This window comes from Hypanus sabinus, chromosome 17, assembly GCF_030144855.1.
Source record: "Hypanus sabinus isolate sHypSab1 chromosome 17, sHypSab1.hap1, whole genome shotgun sequence".
NCBI classification, from domain to species: Eukaryota; Metazoa; Chordata; class Chondrichthyes; order Myliobatiformes; family Dasyatidae; genus Hypanus; species Hypanus sabinus.
This window is the reverse complement of record NC_082722.1, coordinates 57,336,057-57,360,291: the sequence shown is the minus strand read 5'-3', so window position 1 is coordinate 57,360,291 and position 24,235 is coordinate 57,336,057. Positions and strand designations below refer to the sequence as shown.

Here is a 24,235-nt window from a genome sequence, read left to right as displayed (position 1 = left end):
TGTTCTCATTTTTTTTTACATACTTAAGAGGCAGAGCTTAGTCTGGTTGTAATAAAATTGTTTCATCAGCCCCTGCCCAGTGTTGAGCTTCATTCACTGATAGCAGTAATAATCATGATTTATGATCTGTGTTCTCCACTAGCAAGGGCAAGCAGAAGCAGCAGAGTGGTCTGTACTGAAAAATAATCTAGCTATATTTTGTTGCACGTAGTAACTCAAACAATTCTTTCCTTCATCTGTATGTTGGACAAAATCATTCATGAATTCAACTGTTATTTGTAAATTTATGAATAATGTTCGGAATTTGAGGAGGGGGTTAGGGGAGGGTGGAGCCCAGGCAGATGATGGGGTGAATGGTTATTTCTCCATTTAGCCCTTCAAGCCTATTTAACTTTCAATTAGGTCATAAGGCCATAAGACCATAAGATATAAGTGCAGAATTAGCCCATTTGGCCCATTGAGTCTGCTCCACCATTTCATCAGGGCAGATCCAGTTTTCCTATCAGTCCCAATCTCCTGCTCCCCCACCATATCCCTTCATGCCCTGACCAATCAAAAACATATCAACCCTGACTTAAATATACATAAAGACTTGGCCTCCACAGCTGCCAGTGGCAACAAATTCCATAGATTCACCACTCTCTGGTGAAAGAAATTCCTCCTCATCTAGATCATGGGGGAATCTTCTTCCTGGATCATGGATTCCAGATTTGGCTAATCCATGGGGATTTTTAATAAATCACAAAAGATGCAAATTAAGAAAGAATATAGATAGACAATAAATGATGTGCACTCAGTTTCTGCTCTGGATGGAGAAAATATGAAATATAAAGAACAAAATTGTTATAAATCATATTCATTTAAAAACAGGTTAATTTATTACTCAACAAACTGTATAAAAGAAAGTGAAGTAGTTATAAATAAATTATTTTATAGTAGTTTCACTTTGTTTCATAAAACAGAAGAAGATATTGCCATTGTATGAAGCATTGTCAGCTAGGCTAGCAAGAGATGGACATTACTAAGCATTGTGTAATGGCTTCTGCTTCCGAGATTAGGCCGGGGGAAAAATAAACTCCTTGTCCTCCATAGAATAGAAGTGCATTTTATGCAGATTCTTTCAGTAAAACATTATGATACAGTGAAATTGAAAATGCACGGAGATGTGAAATAAATCTCATTGCCTCATTCACTGGTTATTCACACTCCACTCCCTTCATCACATCATTCACTGGCTGTGGTCACTCCACCCCCTTCGTCACTCCCAATGACTTGTAATTAGCAGCTAAGGCCTTCCACTACAAGCCAAGTGTTATCTCACCCACAGGAAAGGTAGAATTTAGTAATAGATAGTAAAAAATAGATGCATGTTTATTTCTGATTCAGCACCTCTTAAAAACAAAGATAATATTATTACACTTGATTCATATGAGAAAGAATTATCCTAATTGTTGCAATCAATAAGTAATAATAATAACGTTATTTACATAGCACCTTTCATACATTAAGATGCAGACTCAATGTACTTGACATAGACTGTAAAGATAAAACAATATAATCATAAAAATACAAAAAAGTTAAAAATCATAAGAACCAACATTATACAGAATAAAATGTAATTGAATATATGAAATTATATAAATATAATCAACATCAACAGGAATTAAGTAATCCTATTAAAAGGCCAAATTAAAAAAAAGTAGATTTCCAGAAGTGTTTTGAAATGTTCCACAGTACAGTCCTGGTAGAGTATTCCAGATGTTTGGTGCATAAGAGCAAAAGGCCACATCACTAGTTCTATATTTGTTAAATGATTAACAAATTACAAACAGTTTGTTTTAGAAACAGTTAAAGTTTGTGGGAGCTTCTGTCCACAAATCAGTGGCTTCATCGCCTACGTTTTAAAAGTGAAATTGAAGATTTTCAAAGAGTAAAGATTAGCTTTATTTGTCACATGTAAATTGAAAAATGCAGTGAAATACATAAACATGAGAAATTCTGCAGATGCTAGAAATCCAAAGCAACATGCACAAAATGCAGGTCAGGCAGCATCAATGGAAATGAATAAACAGTCAATGTTTTGTGCCAAGAGGCTTCTTCAGGACTGAAAAGGAAGGGTGAAGATGCCAGAATAAAAAGGTGGAGGCAGGGGAAGGAGGCTAGCTGTAAGGTGAAGTCAGCTGGGTGGGAAAGGTCAAGGCTGGAGATTAAGGAATCTGTTAGGAGAGGCAAGTGCACCATAGGAGAAAGGGAAAGTGGAGGAGCACCAGAGGGAAGTGATACATAGGTGAGAAGAGGTGAAAGGTAAGAGTGGGGAATAGGGGAAAGGGGTGGGGGTGGGGGTGGGAGGTTTTTATTGGACGGAGAAATCAATATTAATGCCATCAGGTTGGAGTCTACCCAGATGGAATATAAGGTGTTGCTCCTCTGCCTTCCGACATGTCGAATGAGAATGGGAATCGGAATTAACATGTTTGGCCACCGGTAGGTTCCGCTTTTGGCAGATGGAGCGGTCCCCAGTATACCACAGGTCTCACCAATGTAGAGGAGGCCGCATCGGGAGCACCGGACACGATGGACGATTCCAGCAGCTTCGCAGGTGAGGTGTTGCCTCACCTGGAAGGACTGTTTGGGACCTTGAATGGAGGTGAGGGAAGAGGAGAGTTGGTGTAGCACTATGGTGGCTTGCAAAGGTAAGTGTCAGGAGGGAAATCAGTGGGGAGCGAAGAATGGACAAGGAAATTCCCGAGGGAGTGATCCCTGTGGAAAGCGGGTGGTGGGGGTGTGTCAGGGGATGTAAAGATATGTTTAGTGGTAGGATCCCTTTGGAGATGGTGGAGCATGATGTGTTGGACGTGGAGGTTGATGGGGTGGTAGGTAAGGACAAGAGGAACCCCATCACTGTCACAGCAGTGACAAAATGGGGTGAGCGTGGATGTTTGGGAAATGGAGGCGATGTGGGTGAGAGCAACATAAATAATAGAGGGTGGGAAATTCTGTTAAATACATTTAACAGGGTTTAAGTACACGCAATGAAATACATTGTTTGCGCCAGGTCAAATCAGCAAGGATTTTGCTCGGCAGCCCACAAGTGTCCACGTGCTTCCTGTGCCAACATAGCATGCCCACAACTTAATAACCCTAACCACCTGTCTTTGGCATGCTGGAGCACCTGGAGGAAACCCACATGGTCACAGGGGAGAACAGACTTTTCACAGACGGCGGCAGAAACGGAACTGGTGGTCTAAAGCACCGCGCGGACTGCTGGGCCACCGCGCTGCCTAATCACCCTCGAAACTACACTCCAACAGAACAGTTCACTGTTGTTATAAAATACCTTCTGATATTCTGATATAAACAAATATATCCCTTTTAACCTGATGGAAACTTTGGAGTTGGACTTATATCTGCAATCGGGGTTGTAAAACCAGCACATTCCCTTTTACACTTACTAAATATGAAGAGGGTGGAGTCGTAATCCTATGCAGGCTGCCCAAAAACAGGAGATCAAAATTTGTTGCATATTGTAACATTATTTATAGACATTAAAAAACTTACCTTGATCATCAATATCAGGTGGTTTCAGAGATGATATATTTGCCACAACAGTGATGTTCCCAACGTTAAAGCTAATGCTAGAAAGAGCGTTGACAGCTTTTCCCCTAACCAGAAAAGTACCTGTGCACAGAAGCCAAAGGGACAGCCATTATAAATGGAGTCACTATCTCTCATGATTTCTAGATTTCACTGATGATTGATAAGTATTTTTCCTCAGGAACATAGGAGAAGAATTAGTCAATCAAAATCATTCTATTAGTAACATATTAGAATTTATAGCAATGAATTGAAGTCTCCTGGTCTCTGGCAGAAGTTTCAGAGAACAGTACAGTGTTATTGGGCCTTACATTACTTCCTTTGTGTTTCCAGTCTTACCCTCTAGACAAGCAACATAATTTGTGACTAAAGTTTTGTGATTTCATGCAGACAGAACAATAGTCCTAGTTTGAACTGTTAATTTTTTTGTAAATTTTCCTGTTTAAACATATGTTACTGTCTTGATTTCATGATTCAAATCAATCCTGATTTAAATCATAATTGCAGAATCAATTGTAGTTAGAATGTTATATTATTCAGCTAAAAAAAAAGGTGAGCTACCTTCAGAATTCATTAGAAGGCTGTAGGCTCCCAGATTGCCATCAGGATTCTCAATGGCTTCAGAAAAGGTCTCGTTAGGACCAATAAATTCAAACTGCAGCTCAACTGGGGCTCCATGAGACACAGAAATGTTTATAGTCAAATCACTTCCCAGCTCCAAAACAGCAGAGTTTACTGAAGCCTTCAAACCTCTGATTGGTTCCACGAATTGAACAGTTATATTCAGAGATACCTCTTGAGTGGTCACATTATTCTTTGCTAGAACGGTGATCTGATGGGTGCCCGGACCTATCATTTGTTGAATGGCACTATCCAGCGAGACATTCTGAGGGATAAATCCTTGAGATGTGGTGATGGTGTGAATGGTGACTGCTCCAGCTAACATTACATAGGTCACATTTGTACCTGTGAAAGGAAAAAAAAATATATATATACTCCTACTTATTCAATAACATTGCACACGTTTTGCTTTTCATAACACAGGAGTCCATTTCAGCCCAATAACTCGAAGAACAATAGCATTCCCTCATTCATTTCCCCTGGAACCTATTCTATCCAAGAACTGGTCTTGGTTGTCAGAAGCTATTTGAGACTCATGCAATTAGGAGCATTTAATAGGTAGTGGGAGCTCATCCGCACCACCACCCCTGACCATAACAACCTTAGGGAACCTGGGTGGCATTGTTGCTAAGGTCACTGAATTAATAATCTGGAAGTCTTGACTAATGATTTCAAATGCCCCACAGAAAGCCAACCTGCCTGAATCTTGGCATGCAGCATAGCAATTAGAGCCACAGCTTACAGTGCCAGCCGTAGGATCAGGGTTTGATTCCTATTGTGGTCTGTAACGAGTTTGTATGTCTTCTCTCCGACTGGGTGGCTTTCCTCTGGGTGCTCTGGTTTCCTCCCACACCTAAAGACACATGTTTAGGGATATTAAGTTGTCGCTATGCTATGTTGGTGCTGGAAGAGTGTTGACCCTTGTGGGCTGCTAAGGACAATCCTTGCTGATTTGATTTGAGGCAAACAACGTACTTCACTGCAAGTTTCAGTCTATATGCGACAAATCAAGCTAATCTTTAGATCTTTAATCTTTATGTGACATGGACCTTGTTTGTTTCTCTTCAGCACAAACTCTGTTAGCTCATTGGTAGAACTTCCAACTTGAAATTAAAAGGTGGGGGGGGGGGGTGTAGAGGGTCAAATAACTTTCCAGCAACCTTGACTTAAAGATCCAATTTGACAGTCCAGTGCAGTACTAGAGGATTTTGACTTTCCGATTGAGTTCTAATCTCACCTAGCTGTGGAAACAACTTTACTGTCTCTATCTTATCTATCCCTTTCATAATTTTATATGTTTCAGTAAGATTCACTCTCATTTTTCTGAATTCCAGCAACTATAGTCCTAAATAACTCAATCTCTTCTCACAGGCTAATCTCCTCATCTCAGCCTGGTGAACCTCCCCGAACTACCTCCAATTCCAGTATACAGTCTCTTTGCTGAAATAAAAGACCACAACTGCATTCAGTGCTCTAGATGCAGCCTCACCAGTACCCATTATAACCTCGCTACTCGTAAATTCATTGATGGCCAACATTCCATTTGCCTTCTTGATAATAGACAATAGACAATAGGTGCAGAAGTAGACCATTCGGTCCCTCGAGTCTGCACCACCATTCTGAGATCATGGCTGATCATTCACTATCAATACCCAGTCCCTGCCTTGTCCCCATATCCCTTGATTCCCCTATCCATCAGATATCTATCTAGCTCCTTCTTGAAAGCATCCAGAGAATTGGCCTCCACCATCTTCGGAGGCAGTGCATTCCACACCTCCACAACTCTCTGGGAGAAGAAGCTCTTCCTCAACTCTGTTTTAAATAACTGACCTCTTATTCTCAATCCATGCCCTCTGGTACTGGACTCTCCCAACATCTGGAACATATTTCCTGCCTCAATCCTATCAAATCCTTTAATTATCTTAAACGTTTCAATCAGATCCCCTCTTAATCTCCTCAATTCCAGTGTGTACAAGCAAAATCTCTCCAATCTCTCTGCGTAAGACAGCCCTGCCATCCCAGGAATCAACCTAGTGAATCTATGCTGCACTTCCTCAATTGCCAGGATGTCCTTCCTTAAAGCTGGAGACCAAAACTGTACACAATATTCCAGGTGTGGTCTCACCAGGGCCCTGTACAAATGCAAAAAAGGACATCCTTGCTCTTGTACTCAATTCCCCTTGTAATAAAGGCCAACATTCCATTTGCCCTCTTCACTGCCTGTTGCACTTGCTCATTCACCTTCATTGACTGATGAACTAGGACTCCTAGGTCTCTTTGCATTTCTCCCTTACCTAATTCTACACCGTTCAGACAATACTGTGCCCTCTTGTTCCTGCTTCCAAAGTGGATAACTTCACATTTATTCACATTGAATGACATCTGCCAAGTATCTGCCCACTCCCCCAGCCTATCCAAGTCTCCCTGTATTCTCCTAACGTCCTCTTCGCATGTCACACTGCCACCCAGTTTAGTATCGTCAGCAAACTTGCTGATACAGTTTTCAATGCCCTCATCTAAATCGTTGACATAAATCGTAAAGAGCTGTGGTCCCAATACAGAGCCCTGTGGTACCCCACTAGTCACCTCCAGCCAGTCCGAGAAACACCCATTCACTGCTACCCTTTGCTTTCTATCTGCCAACCAGTTTTCTATCCATGTTGAAACCCTGCCCCCAATGCCATGAGCTCTGATTTTACTCACCAATCTCCTATGTGGCACTTTATCGAATGCCTTCTGAAAATCTAGGTACACAACATCCACTGGCTTACCCTCATCTAACATCCTTGTTACACCCTCAAAAAACTCCAACAGATTAGTCAAGCATGTTTTGCCCTTGGTAAATCCATGCTGGCTCGGCCTAATCCTATTACTGCCATCAAGATGTGCCACTATTTCGTCCTTAATAATGGACTCAAGCATCTTCCCCACGACTGACGTTAGGCTAACAGGGCGATAGTTCTCCGTTTTCTCCTTCCCTCCCTTCTTGAAAAGTGGGATAACATTAGCCACTCTCCAATCTTCAGGAGCTGATCCTGAATCTAAGGAACATTGGAAAATGATTACCAATGCATCCGCAATTTCCTGAGCCACCTCTTTTAGAACCCTTGGATACAGACCATCTGGACCCGGGGATTTATTAGCCTTCAGTCCTACCAGTCTACTCATCACAGTTTCTTTCCTAATGTCAATCTGTCTCAATTCCTCTGATATCTTATTATCCTGGCCCATCCATACATCTGGGAGATTGCTTGTGTCCTCCCTGGTGAAGACAGATCTAAAGTACGCATTAAATTCTGTTGCCATTTCCCTGTTTCCCATAACAATTTCTCCCAATTCATTCTTCAAGGGGCCAACATTGTTCTTAACTATCTTCTTTCTCTTCACATAGCTAAAAAAGCTTTTGCTATCCCCTTTTATAATCCTGGCTAGACTGAGCTCATACCTGATTTTTTCTGTCCGTATTGCTTTTTTAGTTAAGATCTGCTGTTCCTTAAAACTTTCCCAATCATCTGTATTCCCACGCATCTTAGCCCTGTCATACTTCTTTTTCTTTAATGCTATACAATCTCTGACTTCCTTTGTCAACCACTGTGGCCCCTTCCCCCTCTTTGAATCCTTCCTTCTCATTGGAATGAACTGCTTTTGCATCTTTTGTATTATCCCCAAGAATATCTGCCACTGCTGATCCACTGTCTTTCCTGCCAGGGCATCCGCCCATTTAACTTTGGCCAGCTCTTCCCTCATGGCTCCATAGTCTCCTTTATTTAATTGCAGCACTGACACCTCTGATCTGCCCTTATCCCTCTCAAATTGTAGATAAAAACTTATCATGTTATGATCACTACTTCCTAATGGCTCCTTTACTTCAAGATCACTTATCAATTCCTGTTCATTACACATCACCAAGTCCAAAATAGCCTCGTTCCTGGTTGGCTCAAGCACAAGCTGTTCCAAAAATACATCCCTTAGAGACACTCCACAAACTCCCTATCCTGGGGTCCAGCACCTACCTGATTCTCCCAGTTCACCTGCATGTTGAAATCTCCCATAACGACTGCATTACCTTTAACACATGCCAATGTTAACTCCCTAATCAACTTGTACCCAATATCCACGCTACTGTTTGGGGGCCTGTACACAACACCCATTAGGGTCTTTTTACCCTTACTGTTCCTCAGCTCAATCCACACAGACTCTACTTCCCCTGTTCCCAAGTCACCTCTTGCTAAGGACTGAATCTCATTCCTCACCAACAGGGCCACCCCACCCCCTCTTCCCATATTTCTGTCTCTACGATAGCATGTATACCCTGGTACACTCAATTCCCAGGCCTGATCCCCTTGCAGCCATGTCTCCGTTATCCCAACAATATCGTAGTTCCCCATTTTCATCTGAGCTTCAAGCTCATCTGTCTTATTTCTGACACTACGCGCATTCAAGTATAGAATTCTTAGCCCATTCCTCCTCTCTTTGCTTAAAACACTGTCTATTGTACCTAACCCAGCTCCTTGAACTTCCATCGGGCTAATTGCACCTTGAATTTTGATGACCTTCTCAAGATCACCCAAACCTTCTACACATTTAACCCCACGCTCCTTCTGACCAACCCTCTGTACATGTAGCTTTTCCAACACATGTTCTGTCTTACCTTTCTCCTTTACACAATTAATATTTGGGAAACGTGTATTCCCCATCTGTCCCTTATCCTTCATCATATCATCTTCTCTTGTAATCTGGATCCCTGCCCCCTGCACATCTAGCTTAAACCCCCCCAAGCAGCACTGGCAAACATTCCTGCAAGAATGTTAGTACCCCTCCAGTTCAGATGTAGACCGTCCCTTTGAAACAGATCCCAATGTCCCTGGAACAAAGACCAATTATCCAAAAACCTGAACCCTTCCTTCCTGCACCATGCTCTCAGCCTCGTATTAATGTGCATAATCATTCTATTCTTCGCCTCACTCGCACGTGGCACAGGTAGGAATCCCGAGATTGTCACCCTGGAGGTCCTGCCTTTCAGCTTCCCTCCTAACTCCCTGAACTCTCTAAGCAGGGCCCCCTCATTCACCTTACCCACATCGTTGGTCCCTACATGGACCACTACATCTGGGTTCATGCCCTCGTTCTCAAGAATAGCCTGCACCCGATCTGAGATGTCCCGGACCCTGGCACCAGGGAGGCAACGTACCATCCGAGACTCCCGATCTGCCCCACAAAATCTCCTATCTGCCCCCCTGACTATAGAATCCCCTAAAACAATCGCTCTCTTCTCTTCCCTCCTCCCCTTTCTAGTTGAGGGTTCAACCTCTGTGCCAGAGGCAGGACCACTACAACTCATTCCTGGTAGGTCATCCCCAGGAATGACCTTTTGCACCTGCAATCCAGCCTAGCTGCGATTCTCACACAAACACTCCCGTGCCCCGTTTCACAACAGAATGCTGCATTCTTTCACCGTTTTGATTGGATCTTCTATTTTTCATTTCAAAGTGGGTGACCTTGCATTTACCGACATTGTACCCCATCTGCCAGACCCTTGCCCACCCATTTTGAAATGAAAAATGGAAGGCCAGATTATTATTTAATCTGGACAGGACTGTCAAGTTGTGAAGACTTTCCATGTCCTCTGTAACACCCACGAAATACTGGAGGAGCTCAGCAAGCCGAGCAGCATCTATGGAAAGGAGTAAACAGTCAATGTAGCATTAGTACAGACTGATTGATCAGCATGTTCTGCAGCCCTGTGTCTTACAATGAATCTTCTATTGCCTGAATTCACACTTTCTAATTGTCCTCATTTCACAGCTTTTTATGGGCAAAATGCCATGTTCCCACTCCCTGACTGCTGCACATTAATTCATCAACCACTTAGCCTTATTTATAGCTTGTACCCAAAGCAATCCTGACTTCTTCCTTAAGGAGATATTCTATCCATCCTATCCATTTGTCTCCTTACTTCCCAGCAACTGAATATTAAGTTTTTTTTTCTCCTTCCCAGATCTGATGAAGGATTGTTGAACTGAAACATTGTTGGTTTCTCTTTCTACAGTTGCTCTCTTATCTGCTCTGCTTCCAGTATTGTTGTGTATATAATATTTCAGTAGTGTTAATTGTAAATATATTGTTTGATTAAGCATTCCCATTCGTAAATAATTTATTATGGATTATGGGTAAAAACAAGTGAATTGCGTATGTCATGACACTACCACTTGATATGTATGCCTTGCTTAATGTAAAGAACAAATCCTGTCTTTTTCTTCCAAATACTTTTATGTTTTGGGATTACAGAACATATTCAGTATATGAGGGGTGATCCTAAGGCAGAAGGAGTCAATTTTAGTAAACCTAGCACATTTATTATTCAACACAGTCCCCTCCTACATTTATACACTTAGGCCAGCAGTCATGGAGCATATGGATCTTGAACCTCCAGAAAGTGAAAACAGGAAGGATGATTGGTAAGTGCATGGCCTAAGGAAGAAGGAGATGAGTTATACAGCTCTCATTACCTGCACTTGCTGTTCAACTCTTTGAGTGATTATGCAGAAAGTTTGAAGTTAATAACTCACCAGGGGTGATCAATGAGTTTGTGGCCTAAGGTAGAAGGAGATGAGTTATGAACTTCAAACTTTCTGCATAATCACTCAAAGAGTTGACCTGCATGCGCATGTAACGAGAGCTGTAAAACTCATCTCCTTCTACCTTAGGCCACAAACATCAGTGTGTGTGTGTGTGTGTGTGTGTGTGTGTGTGTGTGTGTATTAGAAACATAGAGAACCTACAGCACAATACAGGCCCTTTGGCCCACCATGCTGTGCTGAACATGTACTTACTTTAGAAATTACCGAGGGTTACCCATAGTCCTCTATTTTTCTAAGCTCCATGTACCTGTCCAGGAGTCTCTTAAAAGACTCTATCATATTCGCCTCCACCACTGTCGCCGGCAGCCCATTCCATGTACTCACTACTCTCTGTATAAAAAACTTACCCCCGACATCTCCTCTGTACCTACTTCCAAGCAGCTTAAAACTGTGTCCTCTCATGTTAGCCCTTTCAGCCCTGGGAAGAAACCTCTGACTATCCACACAATCAATGCCTCTCTTCATCTGATACACCTCTATCAGCTCACCTCTTCCTCCTTCGCTCTAAGGAGAAAAGGCTGAGTTCACTCAACCTATTCTCATAGGGCATGCTCCCCAATCCAGGCAACATCCTTGTTAATCTCCTCTGCACCCTTTCTATGGTTTCCATGTCCTTCCTGTAGTGAGGTGATCAGAACTGAGCACAGCACTCCAAGTGGGACCTGACCAGGGTCCTATATAGCTATAGTATTATCTCTCTGCTCTTAAACTCAATCTCATGGTTGATGAAGGCTAATGCACCATGCACCTTCTTAACAACAAAATCTACCTGTGCAGCACCTTTGAGTGTCCTATGAACTCGAAACCCAATATCCCTGTGATCCTCCACACTGCCAAGAGTCTTACTATTAATACTATGTTCTGCCATCATATTTGACCTACCAGAATGAACCACCTCACACTTAACTGGGCTGAACTCCATCTGCCACATCTCAACCCAATTTTGCATCCTATCAATGTCCCGCTGTAACCTCTGACAGCCCTCCACACTATCCAGAACACCTCCAACCCTTGTGTCATCGGCAGACTTACTAACCTATCCCTCCACTTCCTCATCCAGGTCATTTATAAAAATCCTGAAGAGTAAGGGTCCCAGAACAGATCCCTGAGGCACACCACTGGTCACCGACCTCCATGCAGAATATGACCTGTCTACAACCACTCTTTGCCTTCTGTGGGCAAACCAGTTCTGGATCCACAAAGCAATGTCCCCTTGGATCCCATGCCTCCTTACTTTCTCAATAAGCCTTTCATGGGGTACCTTATCAAATGCCTTGCTGAAATCCATATACACTATATCTACTGCTCTTCCTTCATCAATGTGTTTAGTCACATCCTCAAAAAATTCAGTTGGGCTCGTAAGGCTCAACCTGCATTTGACAAAGCCATGCTGACTGTTCCTAATCATATTATGCCTCTCCGAATGTTCATAAATCCTGCCTCTCAGGATCTTCTCCATCAACTTACCAACCACTGAAGTAAGACTCACTTGTCTATAATTTCCTGGGCTATTTCTACTCCTTTTCTTGAATAAGGGAACAACATCCGCAACGCTCCAAACCCCCGGAACCTCTCCTGTCCCCATTGATGATGCAAAGATCATTACCAGAGGCTCAGCAATCTCCTCCCTCACCTCCCACAGTAGCCTGGGGTCCATCTCGTTTGGTCCCGGTGACTTATCCAACTTGATGTTTTCCAAAAGCTTCAGCACATCCTCTTTCTTAATGTCTATATGCTTGAGCTTTTCAGTCCACTATAAGTCATCCCTACAATTGTCAAGATACTAAATATACAGTATATCTATATATAGATATATTTAGTGTTTGTTTCAATTAAATCAGGTCATCTTCTCTTTCCCTGTTGATGAGAAAACTCCCAGAGCTTACTCTTTTACAGAAATACAGGGTGTGATCCTTAACCTCCTGCCCAATATTCACTTTCAATCAATGCCAAAGAGAGAGGGTTGTTTAGCTATTATTAAACAGACATTTGCGAAACCTTGCTGTGGGTAAATTGACAGTTTGTTTCCTAAACTGTAAACTTGATCGCACTTCAAAAGTAATCGCCTGGCTATATGGGGCTATGGGATAGAGCAGGGTTTTATTCTGTGTAAGACAAAAAGTTGCCCAGTTTCTGTAATGCTTTCTTTGCTTCCTTTCATGGAAATGGACATCAGTGGAAAGCCAATTTATTGTTTATTGTCTCATGTTGTTAGTCTTTGAAAAGGTACATCAGACTACAAAGTGGCAGGAATACTAAATTTCTTTTCCTAAAGATAAATTAAAACAATTAAAGATACTCAGCAAGTTTTAGAACAACCTTAAAAGATATGAGTCCCTAGTTTGTCTATTAATTGAATTTTAATTCCCAGGTGTTCCTGCTGAGCACGAGAGGATTCAGTAATGTAAACATTCTACCCTCATTTCCCTCTTCACTATAACTTACACTGCTCAGATTACTGGTATCAAAGGGAAAAATAACACAAATTCATTCTACTGCCCTTGAAAAGAAAACTGCACCTTCTTCAACCACAAGCTGAATCAACAGCGGATCTCCATATGGAACTGTGCAGTCGTTAATTTCTTCAGATTGATTGAGATTGTAGCATTTGATTATTCCAAAACCATTGATTGGCTGTTGGATTGAGACCATTTTCTGCGCGATCACATGCCACTCACTAGATGTACACTCAAGACTGAGAGTGAAAAGACCCACAGTCCGATACTGGTAAGTCTTGTTGCTAGTGGACCTTTAAAAAAGATTGAGAAAATAGTGGTTATAATTCATAACAAGCCAGTGTAAGGGGAATGAGTTCCTTAACATAATTACAAAAGTAGTTAAGTAATTACATTTTTCAATGAATTTCTTTGTTACATTGCTTTAGTGTTTCAAAGCTGTTATCGCCATGTTCAAAGAAAACAAGCTACCAAATGTGGGCAGCAGATTAATCTGCATTACTGCTGATTTTAATCCTCAGAAAATATGATGTTTGTAATTCTGTTGATTTTTTTCTATCTTGAAGTTGATTGCATTTAGGAGATTTATTTCTGTATTTTGGATTCTGGGGATTAGAACATTTTCTCATGAGGCAGGATTGAATAGAACTTTTTGTTTCGTCTCTGGAGTTTCAAAGAATTCAAAATGATCTTAGCAAAAGTCAACGGTTTAACAGGGAGACCCCTGAGCCTAGAAATAGGGGGTGAGATTCCAGTATGATGGATTGGTCTGCAAAAGGGACAGCAGATGTTGGAATCTGAAGCTTGCAGCTGGAGGAACTCGGTGGAGTGAGCAGTAGTTGTGTGAGGTGGGTGTTTCAGCAATGTAGACAACTCCTTTCCCCGCAGAGATGCTGCTCAACCTGCTGAGTTCCTCCTCCATACTGTTTGTTCTGTGGGACTGGTCAATTTGTACTGAGCTCAGCAGAAGTCTCTTCACTTTGACAGTTGGAGAATGCTTGGAACATTTCAATGTAGTCAGAGCTGATATTGATATATTTTTTAACAAGAAATTTCTGTGTTCTGAGCATTTGGTGAACCAGAGGGAAAACTTCACACCTCATCCACCCCATCACTGAACTGTTCCCACAACTTATGGACTCACTTTCAAGAATTCTTCATCTCATGTTCTCAATATTTATTATTTAATTACTATTATTATTTACTCTTTTTTTGCATTTTTCACAGTTTGTTGTCTTTTGCACATTGGTTGTTTGTCCGTCCTGTTGGGAGTGGTCTTTCATTGATTCTATTGTGTTTCTTTGTATTTACTATGAATGCCTGCAAGAAAATGAATCTCAGGATTGTATATGGTGACATATATGTACTTTGATAATAAATTTATTTTAAACTTTGTACTTTGAAATCTCAGTCCTGATCTCCTTTGTGTAGCAGGCTTGCATTGCCATTTGTCCTCAGTCGTTTTATTTTAATTTCATTTATAAAAATAAAATTCAAAAATAAGTGTTTTAATTTTAAAAATGGCTGCTACCAGTAATGCGGCAGATTAGATTTCTCCCTAATCTGCTCTGACAATAAAACACTTGGCATTAACAAATATTTTGTATCTGATTTCAATTCAGTGAATCCTAAACATAACTTTGTCATGGACAGTCCCAAGCCCAGCTGTGAAATGAGGAGGGTTGGGCATGGGGCTAGCAACCCATCCCTTAAAAACCCAGAGCTTCAGAAATGCCAACAGAAACTCTAAAGGCCTCATACTTGGGAGCGGAAGGATCTTTGCCCAGAACACGTATGAAGTCGTCTAGTGAAATTGGAAGCCACAGGGCCAATCAACTCTCTACCAACTGAGGACCAAGGATTCTGATGAGCTGATGTTGGCAGCCAATGCCCCAGTAGGGGCAATGGGCTTAAGAAGAATACTAAACATATGTCAAGAAATGATAATGGATCATTGTTGTAATGAATTTAATGTGAAATCACTGAAGAGAAAATACTGAGGAAATTAAGATGACTAACAGTCATTAAATCCACTTAATCTGAGGACCTGCATCCCACGTTATTGTGGCTACAGAGACAATGGATCCATTGATGATTTAGAAAAATTCCAAGTCCTTGGTTGTTAAAAGAAAAGAATACCACTAATTCATATTTCTGTCAATTACATTTGCAATTAGTACTCACTGGTCTGGATTATATGGTTCGATTACGAAGCCATCGCCAGTGTTGAGCGTGCAGGTGAGGTTCCCAGAATATGGATGCAGCAGCCACTTTTGAGATATCGTGACGTTTTCCAGGACTGCATACACATCATCAACTAGCAAATGAAGACCTAATCAAAATATCAAACGGACATCGTATTGTTACTACTTTTATCCTTCTTAGTATGAAGGATTGAGCACTTACAGACAGAGGAAAGAAATCTTGCTATATTATTCCCATCACTGTCTGTAAGGAGCTTATACATTCCCCCCACGATCACATGGGTTTCCTCTAGGCGTTCTGGTTTCCACCCACCGTCCAAAGACATAGCACTTGATAGGTTACTTGGTCATTGTAAACTGTCTTAGTTAAATCAAGGGTTGCTGGGCAGTGCGGCTCGAAGCCACGCTGTATCTCAATAAATAAATCAAATAACTTTTAAGAACCAGTATGTCGTAGTTACTTACTCTGAATGATTTTGATAAGTTTTAACATAATGTTTCACAGACTGCATCATTTTTGGCATTATTATATAGGTCTAATTTGGCCATTTTTTATACATTGCGAACAAAACACTCAAGACAAGGGTTTTGTTTTAAAAATCATCTGGCTGAGAACTTTGACAAGACATTCTCTTCTTCAATGTCCACATCTGCCTGTTGACACCATTTGATTACTTGCTGCAGGGAGTTTTGCTCCTCCTACAAACTCACAATATTTCCCCCATCAGATAAAGACATTACATACAAACATGCAAGGATCTATTTCATGCAGTCTGATCTAACTCTAATAATATTATTGATGAAAATATGACCATTAGAGATGTTGGGGTGGCATTTCTTACCTTCTTTGCAATGATAGTCGATAACAAGGTAATTGCCCAGGTCTGGACAAAGATCACCAAAGGATGTCTTATCTGCTCCAACTTGGCAAGCCTGTAATCCATGGCACTGACCTTCAATATAATATTTTTGGTTATATTTGTTGCTTAAGTATAAAATTATGTAGTTTCCCAACATAAACAATCCTCTAATCAACCAGTCTGATTGTACAGTAAATTTCCTCTGCTGTGTGGAAGATTTGTCTTCATTCTACATGTAAACATGTCCAGATTTAACAATGCTGGACTGAGGTTTTAAAGAACACTAAAGGGTAAACCACTCAGTGTTTCTTTGTGTGTCATTGCTATGGGTGTTAACTCATATTTGGATTGGGTTGCTTGACTATGACCCCAAAATCGAAGAAAAATCCCTAAGCAACAAAGAAAATGGTGACTTGTACAACGTGAGGGGAGGAAACATATGACAATTCTTTATATTCCCATGATATTGGGTTTAGATATTTCAATCTGATTCAAGTCGAATTGTCATTCACCCATACATGAATACAGCTAATGAATACGGAGTTATTCCAAGCCCAAGGTACAAAACACAGTACCAGCAGTCACACACAGCACAAGGCACACATAGCACATACAAGATAGCAAGCGCATGTAAAATATCAGTAAAATACAGCATGCAAAAAGTCCAGATCCTGAGTGCAAGGATGCTGCAGAAATCTGCAGTTGACCGCAAGATAAGGCGTAAACATCAGAAGTCTTTATGTGAAAGTTAACGAACAATAATGACTCTGACACCACACAGCAGAAGTACAAAGTATAGAATTCTGGAAAGTTCTACCTCAGTCTTTAGATAACTGTAAAAAGTATGTTACCTTTCACTTTTTCTCTCACATCAATCCAACTGCAATCTTGAGGTTCGGTTGAGGTTACAGACGCCAAGGTGCAGAAAGAGAGAGATTTGCGGCCGTAAAAACTACTGTTGATCTGAATCACCTCCCCGGACTCGCACTGTAGTGTAGCATTGAAGTGATCACAGGCAAAGGCTCGGCTGGACTCTGACAGAAATGTAATGGCGCACAAGATAAGTCAGCAATTTGAACTTTTAGAAAATGTAAACTAACAACTTTACCCAGTCTTCCAATGATGCAATAATACAACCTCTCTCATTCCATTATATTCTCCTAGAAATAAACAAAATATAACATATTCTGGAAATTGCCCATTGCATCTCTCAATAGCTCCAGTAGTCTTTCTAATTTGGCTTAGAGTGGCTGACTTACTTTGTTTAGCAAGGAACCTCCTATTTGAAGAGTTTCTAACTACATCTGCCATCTTCAGCTTTAGCTACTCTATGCAGGCATGGGGAATTGACAAAGAAACTGTGGAGATGCTTTTTGCTTAAGATGCTTTTATGCCGATTCTTCTCCTTTAGATCACTGGACCACCCCAAGTCTTCAGGTGACGTTTTTGTTATCAATTTACACAGATCTTCAGGCCCATTCCCTATGTTTTACTAATATAATGGGCAGCATATGTACATCACAGAGAGTGAGCACAGTCCCCTCCTGCCTTCCCACCCAAACTGCAGCAGAATTTGGCCTATCAGCCCACTGAGCCTGCTCTGTCAGTTGATCATGGTTAACTTATTTTCCCTCTCAACCCCATTCTCCTGCCTTCTTCCCATATTCATTAACACCTTCACTACAGACGAACTTTATTTGTTACATGTACACCGAAACTGTGGAACTTACAGTAGGATGTGCTTGCAACAATGACTGACACAGCCCAAGGATTGTACTGAGTCACCATGCCTCTGGTGCCAACATAGCATGCCTACAACTCACTAACCCTGGCCCTCACATGGGAGGAAACCAAGGCACCCAGAGGAAACCAGTGCAGTCATGGGGATAAATACGAACTCCTTAGAGACCCAGGTGGACCTGAACCTGGATCACTGGCACTGTAAAATGCTATGGCACAGTGACACCATAATCACAAACCTATCAACCTCCCCTTTAAATATACCCAATGACTTGCCCTCCGCAGCCATCTGTGGCAATAAACTCCCCAGATTCACCACCCTCTGGCTAAAGAAATTCCTCCTCCTTTCTGGCCCAAAGGGATGTCTTTTATATTGCTATCCACTTTATGCTTGTAAAGCAGGCCACATCAATATACCACCATGAGTAACATAAATAGTGGGAGGTTTCGGTTTGAAAGAAGTAAGTTGGATGATCTAAACCAAACAAAAAAAGAAAACTTTTGAAGAAAAGTAGGTGTAGAGGAAAGAAATAGAAGAACAATGTAAAAATGAATGAACCAAAGGAAAACGGGAGCACTAGTCAAGATGGTAAAAAGAAGGAGACTAAGTGTTGTGAACAGTAAGTGGTCATTTTGTCTGTACAATAAACTGTCCCAGAATCATGAAAGAAAATGGAAAGAACCATTGCTTACCATATTCACAAATGAAATGGAGCTCCTGGCTGCAGTTGTCTGTACTCTTCCAATGGTACACAGAGTTCTTCAGAATGTGAGCGCATGTTGCTGATGGAGAAGGCTGGTGTTCTGGAGCCCAGTTATCATACATCACCCTTGTACCATCCAGCCAGGACAGTGTTCCTGGAGCAAAGCCACAAATTGAAAATTATTTTTCAAACAGAATTGAAGATAAGAAAATACAGCCGATTGTTCCACTATTCAATAAGGCCTTGGTTAATATTTTGCCTCTGTAACACTTTCCTACACTAAATCAACATCCCTTGATTCCCTTAACACACAAAAAAATTATCAACCACTGATTTAAACATATTTAATGACTTAGCCTCAAAATCTACTTTGGGTTGAAGCTTAATTTGCACAGATGTCAATTTCTGATACAGAACATAGAACAGTACAGCCAAAGAATAAATCCTTCGGAGCACAATATTGTACCATACCAGCTAAAAAGTAATAAAAAAAAAACAAAAACTAATCGCGCCTGCCTAAACAATGTCCATATCCCTCCATCTTCCTCACATTCATGCGCCTATCTAAGCATTTCTTAGAAGCTTCTAAAGAATTTGCCTCTCTTACCATACCAGGCATGCAAACCAGGCATGATTGAGAACTATTTCTAGCTTGGGTACTTTTGATCCAATATAAAAATGATTTAATGAAAGATGTGGTTATTTCAACAGAATATTTGGTTAATTATTATTTTTTCATTTGAACATAATTTGGCTCATTCATGTCCTTTTGACTGCACGTCCATTTGGTCACACATGAAAATCTCTATGTTGTCAATGAACTTGCATCTATATTGCAAACCTAGCCACATTGAAGTTGAATCCTCACTCTCTCTCCCACATGATTGCTTGAATTTGGATAATTTGATAATGGAAAGTGAAATGAGCCAAGGAGTCCCAGGAGATTGCTACTCACAGTCAACTACGTCATTTAAATAATTGGATCAGGAAGGCAAGCAGAGCCTATCAGTCTGAGTGAGGAAGAAAAGCCCACCATTCATTGGTAGTACCACTGCAAAGCATTAAACCTCCTGCTAATTTAGAAAGAATAATAGAAAAAGTGAAATTAGAGCAGGGAAAATGTCAGAGCACAGGCAACAAGACAAAGATTATGAGAGTCTGTGTACAGATGCCAGCCAACAAGGTCACTGCTGAGCAAGTAGGATGCTGGGGAGATATTGTAGTTGTATTATTTTCTGAAACTTGATAAGAAACTTCATGAAGTTCACATTAATTACTTGTCTTAGTGAATGATATGACTAAAAAAAGCAAAGACTACTGAAATTGAATATGATTCTGAACTGACTCCAATGATTATATAGGAGGAGGTAACACAATGTTTCTGACAAGTCAAACAGAGGCAACGTTGCTGTATCAAGAGCTTCAGTTACACTGCTTTGTTAACACAAGTAACAAAATTACTGCTGCAACTTCAAAAGTGCAAAGTAAATTTATGATCAAAGCACATATATATCACTATATACAACCCTGAGATTAATTTTCTTACAGACATACTCAACTAATCCACAATAGAACAATAACCATGATAGAATCAATGAAAGACCAACTTGGGCATTCAACCAATGTGCAAAAGACAACAACTGCACAAATGCAAAAATAAATAATAATAAATAAATAATCAATAACTACCGAGAACATGATATGAAGAGTCTTTCAAAGTGAGTACGGAAACTGGTAACAGTTATATTTATAAACGCAAACACAAGGAAATCTGCAGATGCTGGAAATTCAAGCAACTAGCACAAAATGCTGGTGCAGCACAGCAGGCCAGGCAGCATCGAGAGGGAGAAGTCTACAGTCCAGACGAAGGGTCTCGGCCCGAAACATCGACAGCGCTTCTTCCTATAGATGCTGCCTGGTCTGCTGTGTTCCACCAGCATTTTGTGTGTGTCGCTATTGTTATATTTATAGATGCTTTTGTGCTTGTGAGCAATGATTGTTAGCTTCTCACTGTCACAGGACTGTGTCAGGTGACTAACCACTTGCTGAGTCATAACAACAGTGCAGCAAGTTCCAGAGAAGCTCAGTGAGAAGCCCTCGAGTAACTCACAAATGTTGCATGAGCTCTGCATTTCTTGGGTATATAGCAGCGTACATTCACTGATAAACTTTATTAAACATCTAATGAGCCAACACAGTTGACATCAAAAGTCAGCTGAAGAGAACAGGCATACACCACAATGCACATCACATGGATTCTTTCCACAGATAAAGGTACTAAGCACCAAAGTATCAAATGTTAATAAAAAGACATCAATGTTCCCATGTCAATGGTTTGGGATTTATTTCCAGAAGTTAAATTTTTTAAACTCGGAGCAACCTTTGTATCATTATCTATAATCTCATGTGATTCTGATGGGTTAGGACTAAGTACAAACAGCACATCACAGACCTACGCAGCAATAAAATTAATAATGATGGTGAAGGAATATTGCTGTGATTATTCATGGGTGATAAAGTAAATTTCTGAACTTCAGAACAGTTAATATATCAATCATTTGCAGAAAGACTAGGCAGTTCCAGATAATAAAAGACAACTCGCTTAATGCATGAGGGAAAATGTTGGATCTTGAATTGATGTTGCTAAGTGATCAGATTTCCTAAAATGCGGTCTAGCCATGGAATGGTAGGCATTCCTAATCGCAGTGTAACAGTGGTGGTGATGATAATTGGGCAGAGATTTCTTCAAATGAGCCTGATCTCTTGCCTATCTGTGTCATAGTTCCATGCTGGACACAGATTATCTAGGAAGCCAGAGGAAGGGGAGGAGAGAATTTCTTTCTTTCATTTATGCCCTGTTCATAAATGTGCCCAGATGTTGAAGTTGGCACATGAATAACAGAAAAACTGTCTCCGTTTATGCAATACATGCAGAATGCTGGAGGAACTCAACAAGTCTGCAGTGTCTATGGAGCGGAGTAAACTGTGAACATTCTGTGCTGAGCTCCTTCTTCAGAACTGTAAAGGGAGGGGCCTGAAGCCAGAATAAAAAGGTGGGAGGAGGAAGGAAAGAAGTACAGGTTTTTTTCCTTCCACAGATGAGGGGGAAGCTGGGTGATGGGAATGAACTAAGAAGCTGAGAAAAGATAGGTGGGAAAAGTAAAGGGTTGAAGAAGAAATCTGATAGGAGAGGACAGTGGACCATGTGAGAAAGGGAAGGAGGAGGGGAACCAATGGGGCAAGTGATGAGAAGGCATGAGAGAATAGTCAGTATGGGGAATGGAAAAAGAGAGGAGGGATGAGTAAGGAGTGAGTACCGAAAGTTAGATAAATTAATATTCATGGCATCAGGTTGGAGGCTACCTAGATGGCTACCTTCTTTAATCCGAGTTCAGCCAGTATAAACAGTGAGGTATATTAATGCCAAGCACAGAATCATCAATTAACTTTAAAATAGTGCAGGGGTCAGAGGAAGAACTATCTGAGCATTTAGTAAACATTGACATGTTATCATAAAGCAACACAGGTCATTATTATATAATGAGCACACATAATTAATAATCAGCTTGCAAGGGATAAGAACTTGTGTGAACAGACTACAAATCAAGCAATACAGTGTCACGACACAGCCAGTAAGCAAGCTGACTCACAACATAACCTTTCCACAGCACAAGCCCCACTTCTCAAGCACTTTACTTTGCAAAAAAATTCTGAAGGATCTGCTTGGATAAAATCTGTGCATGATTTCAATTCTACTCCCTATTCCCACACTGACTTGACTATCCACAGCCTCCTCCACTGCCACAATTAAACCAAACACTGTTGGAGAAGCAATACCTCATATTCTGCCTTGGTAGTGTCCAATCTGATGGCATCAATACCAATTTCTTTAACTTCTGGTAACCACTCCCTTCTGTCCCTCCCCGCCATAGAATGTTTTCCCTCATTCTATATCACACAATGTAGTAAATCAAAGGCAGAGTTGGATAGAAAATTAAAAATAAAATTAAAATGGTTCAGGACCACCCTTTCAAATTGGTCTCAGGTCATCCAATCTGCTTTTGGTTTCTCCAATGCAAAAATAGACATTGTCTGCTTTACAATAAGTTGGAAGAAGGGCAAGTGAACTGCCCTCCTGAACTGAACGGAAAGGACTGTTTGATTTCCAGGATAGTGGAAAGGGAGGAAGTTTAAGGACTCCAGGGATATTGGAAACTGTTCCATCCTCTGAATTAAAGATTAAAGAAGGGAAGCATCACATATGGATTGTATGAAATTGAGAGTTGTGTAGAAGTTGGCAGCAAATTTTGAGATGTATATGAATGAGAAAGCCAATTAATACAGTTATTAATCCACAAGGAAAACTGTTGAAGGAGGGGTGTCTGAATAAGATGAAAACATTGCCCCACATATCCAACCAAGAGATAAGCAGACTGTAGGTGTACGTGCTTTTCCGTTGCTAACCCTCTGACTGAAGACTATATTGTTGACTTGACAACAAATTAAACGTTCACAGGTAGAACTAACTCTTGCATTCAATTATTTTTGCGTAATTAGTAAATTACTAAACTTTTTGCGTAATTACTAAACTTTGTCACAGTTATGTTCTATGCAGGATAGCTCATTTACAGGTTTAATTTAGTAAACTAAGTAAGAAGAGAAAGAGTGATTACTCCATTCCTACTCTTTCTTTCCTCATTTTTGTTCTCACAAATTCTCACCTTCTGTAGTCATTTCATCCTGGGTTAAGTTCTGTTTCCATGGAGCTAGCCCAATCCACCAGTCCTTTTCCACTTCCAGATGGTCGTGTAGGAACTGTTGAGTTTCCTCATCCAAGATGAAGGCGAGGTGTCCGCCACCTCGTTCACACCATTTCTGTGCACCCTGAAAACTGCGTGACAGCCGGGTAATCTCATAGCAGCTTTGCTGGAAGGCAAGCTGTTGATCTAAGCAAGAAATCGCTTCAACTCGAAGATCTGTAAAGACAGCAGCTAAAAAAAGGAGATACCTCATCCTTGACTATCTGAGAGTCCTAGTGTTGCAAGATAGTTTTCAAAGGAGCAGAGCTGCTCCTGTACTAACTCTAAACTGACACCAAGCTGCATCCAGCTGTTGTACAAGCCCGAATGACAAGTAGACCGACAGCAATTGATTAAAAGGTGCTGGTAAATTATAGCCTTGGGGAACTATGAGGTTTTAATACCCCTATTAACAAAAAGCATCTAAACTATTGCATAAATCACCTGGCAATCAAGGAAAGGTTAAACCTTGCCTCCATGCCCAATGCATTTTAAAGCTAACAAAAACTGATGTCATTCTTTCATTATTTGGACATGTGCATGGTTGAGATAATGGGCTTTTATTGAATCGACAAACCTATCAATGACATCCTGTTTGCATGAGGATGGGAAGCAT

General features: G+C 40.8%; 1 protein-coding gene across 1 annotated transcript; it reads right to left on the bottom strand.

The window, feature by feature from the left end:
- Positions 1-1,794: 1,794 nt before the first annotated feature.
- Positions 1,795-23,958, bottom strand: LOC132406967 (polycystin-1-like protein 2). Its single transcript, XM_059993139.1, has 9 exons — positions 23,542-23,958; positions 18,810-18,974; positions 17,228-17,410; positions 16,359-16,469; positions 15,497-15,644; positions 13,376-13,605; positions 4,156-4,560; positions 3,559-3,678; positions 1,795-1,894 (listed from the first exon to the last, which is right to left on the bottom strand). The coding sequence occupies exons 1-9, from the start codon at positions 23,831-23,833 to the stop codon at positions 1,839-1,841; spliced, it is 1,710 nt and encodes a 569-aa protein (XP_059849122.1). The 5' UTR covers positions 23,834-23,958; the 3' UTR covers positions 1,795-1,838.
- Positions 23,959-24,235: the final 277 nt, after the last annotated feature.